The sequence below is a fragment of the Fopius arisanus genome, unplaced genomic scaffold (genome assembly GCF_000806365.1).
Source record: "Fopius arisanus strain USDA-PBARC FA_bdor unplaced genomic scaffold, ASM80636v1 scaffold00032, whole genome shotgun sequence".
In the NCBI taxonomy this organism is placed as follows: domain Eukaryota; kingdom Metazoa; phylum Arthropoda; class Insecta; order Hymenoptera; family Braconidae; genus Fopius; species Fopius arisanus.
Window position 1 is genome coordinate 486,298 of NW_011887771.1, and position 3,681 is coordinate 489,978.

Consider the following 3,681-nt stretch of genomic DNA (forward strand, 5'->3'; position numbering starts at 1 on the left):
ATCATGAAAATGGAGGAGGTATTAACTGAAATTTGAAAATTCGAAATTTTTGAAAAAGTATCAGGGGAACGTGAAAAGTGAGGAAGTACTCACTGAAATTTGAAAATTCAAAATTTCAATTTCAGTGAATACCTACTCAATTTTCATGCTCCCCCGATACTTTTTCAAAAATTTCGAATTTTCAAATTTCTATGAATACCGATTTCGTAAAGCAGAAAATAACATTCACCCCGTCGACTGATCCCTCTGATAGCGGGACTGTTTCTTCTTCTTCTTTTTCGATTTTTTTGGCTCTGACAGTATGTCTTGCGGCCGTTGTCCCAGTGGTGGGCCATTGCTGGGTTGTGGTAGGAGTGGGGGATATGTGGTGAGAGGGAGTTTTCAACAGCTGGACTGCTACTGCGGCAGTGACCGAGTCTGCTGACGGATAGACACCCCCACCATTGCGTGTGGCGCCCTCCCTCTCTTGGGGTGCAGTACTACGATGCCGCAGGCGTAGCTGAAACCCCCAGAACTGAGCCTCTACCTTAGTCAATCCTCTTTGGATGTGACGATGAGGAAAATCCCTGGAATTTTATTCACCGGCTGTCGGTAATATTTTGAATTTTCCTACATAAATAACATTTTAGGGTATCATATAGTTGGCTAGACATAATTCAATTTTTTTCTAATGAAGGCAACTAATACTATTCATGAACTTATCACTTAGATACTAATGGGTTTTTCACGATTAATTCCTTTTTATAAGACCTATAATTAATAGATGATATTACCAATTATTACTGGAGTAACCGATCGAACATTGATACTGAGTTCTGACATTAATTATTTGAGACCGCATGTACTATTCGTCAAATGTAATGGTTGATTTGAATTTTATCTTCTTAGTTTGAAATATTTATAAATTTGGGTGTCAAGATGTACTGCGGAAAGCATTCCAATGATTATAAATTATAAAGTTTATAAAAAAATAATAAAAATACACAGTTCACCAGCCACTGTGACGGGAGAAAAGAATACATTCAAAAATTAATAAAAATTAATAACAATGTAAAATAAAAATGGACTGTCACAAATTACCGATCATGAACTGCGTATTTTTCATGACTTTTTTTTGTAAACTTTAGTATTAATATCTCGATCTACCACCCTTCGATAACTTTTTTTATTTCTTATCATTTTTTTCTTATAACAATTCAAGTCGTTTTCGCAACATTATTTCAAATGAAGATTAGGGTGGATAGAGAGTACATGCAGCCCTTTATGAATTATTCCCAATATGAATTGTTTAAAACCTAATGGATCTGAGAATGAGTATGAATTATTGTTACTCCCTTGCGAACTGTATCCCCATTTCAATTATTACACACTATTGACTAGCTCCGGCTAAAAGAGAAATTAGATTCATCTCAAATTTATATTTATCCATATGCAATCACCCCTTCCCCATTTTCAATGAACGAAAAACCCCTTCAACTCTGAATGATAATATTAATAATAATAAAAGAATCCAAAGTATTCCTTAAAAAATTCCTTTTTATTGATCGCCTACTTATACATGACTTGACCCAAAAAAATATCCTAGAAAACAAACATAGACATCTTCGGGATTGTTTTAAAAAAGTACATAGGAACGACACAACGAAAACACCAGTTCCTCATCATTCTCTAGAAAAAAGACAATCTAAACAAAGAAGAAAAAAAATTCCCCAATTATATCCCAAATTTGGTAGACGTTGGACGTTAAATTTAAACGTTTACATATGTACAAGTGCCGCTGACAAAATTGATTTATGTATATCGGCCTCCCCAACCAAACGACTCCACGTTATTCAAATATATTTCTACCAGAAAAAAAAATTAGGAATAACTCCCAATAAAATGTTTTCATAAATTAACACTTGTTGAAGGCATTGCGAGGACTCATACACGTTGTCTAATGCCATTATTGAGCATCGTTGAGCCTATACTATGTCATTTTCACTGAAAACAGTAAAAAATTATATCTACCTATGTACAATATTTATTTTCCACAATATTTCATCATCATTATAAAGATCATCAATCGTCCCACCCCCCGATCGCTTTGTGCATTGAAGAAAATGTGTATAACGTGGCAAGTAAAATGAGGAAGTAATAAGGAAGTCTCTGGCGATGTTCTCAATTCGAGACTGATAATAATCCTCCACTTCGTCGATAAAAACAATAACATTGGAGTGTTGATCAGATGAAACAAGACCTAAGATAATTTGTTTGAAGAGTATCTCTCGAGGGCATTTTGTTCGAAAAAGAGTTGTTCGTAAAAGAGATATTTGATCAAATGATCTTGAGATAAAATGATGATTATTATTACAACAATGAAATAAGGTCACTCTGCTGAGCTGTATGGTTTACGAAGATGCAATTCGCTGGCAGCAATGCTCTCACCCTTGACGTAGTAATCAGCGGCATCTCGCCTCTTAATCTCAGTGCCATTTTGTTTACTATTTGGCAGACCATTTGCCATGCATGCACCAGTTGCTGCAGTAACGGCAGCCATAGCAGCACTTTTTGCCCTACTCTTTGAATTTTTACTGTGTGCATACGATTCTTTGTAAAACTCGTTGAACAGGAAGAAGAACATGACAGCGTGAAGGCCAATCCACCATACGAAGGCTTTTGGATAATTGCACTCAATGAAGAGAAGTTGGAATGCATGAATCATTATTGCTACGAATTGAATCATCTGGAGGGCAGTTAGATATTTCTTCCACCAGAGATACGGCTGCATCTGGGGCCCGAGAGCAGCTAGGAGATAGTATCCGTACATTATTATGTGGACGAAGGTGTTCAATAGACCGAAGAATGTTGAATGACCACCTGTAAGTGTTTTTTTTTTTCACGGTTATTAAATTGCTGGAAAGTGATTGTTGGAATTTTTGTTGCTTACCTGGAGTGAATTTCACACCGAACCAAACGGACATTGGCATGCATCCATGATGAATCACGTGGAGGGTCGACACGTGGTTATTCTTTTTTCTAAGTACAAAGAATATCTGGAAAATGGAATGCACACGGTGAAATAATAAATCGATGTCGTTACATTGGTGGATATTTATGAAAATTGATGGCACAGTGGCATGTGAATTTTTCATGATGCGAGGTTGAATTCTATTTCCATTGAAAATCGTCAGTGCATTTTTTAATCATCTTCATGAATTCAACAGGATTGACGTTTTTATGTTGGACGCTTTCTGAATTTGTAATGAAAAAACCTGATTTTACAAATTTATTGGGAAAATTAAATATTAAATAGAATTCAGGTATGAGTACATTGAAAATTTAAGAAGTTAATTGATTCTCACTGAAGAGTTCTGCGAAATTTTTGTCACTCTTTTGTTATCAAACATTTCGAATTTCCTCGTTTTAATATTCAGGCATAATTTATAATTGTTCAAATCTGTGGAGTAATCAACAATAACGTGACGATTCAGGTGTTAAGTTTTCAATGAATATCTCTGAAGTTAATGAACCTAACAAAATTGATGTAATTACCTTTTTTGTAGCTCTCATTGCTCTCTACAAAAAAGATTTTGACAAACTTTTGCTATCTCTCTTGTATTCCGAGATAATCCTTGAAAACTCGGGGCTTGATAACCAGGGGCTTGTTACTCTTCACCTGAATGATTCAAAAAATGATTT

General features: G+C 35.3%; 1 protein-coding gene across 1 annotated transcript in view; it reads right to left on the reverse strand.

The window, feature by feature from the left end:
• Positions 1-1,518: 1,518 nt before the first annotated feature.
• Positions 1,519-3,681, reverse strand: part of LOC105265867 (elongation of very long chain fatty acids protein AAEL008004) — a gene marked incomplete at its 5' end in the record, with an annotated part of 6,396 nt that continues 4,233 nt past the window's right edge. The window contains 2 exon segments of the mRNA XM_011303638.1: positions 1,519-2,859; positions 2,930-3,150. Coding sequence (XP_011301940.1) covers positions 2,369-2,859; positions 2,930-3,150 — 712 coding nt within the window.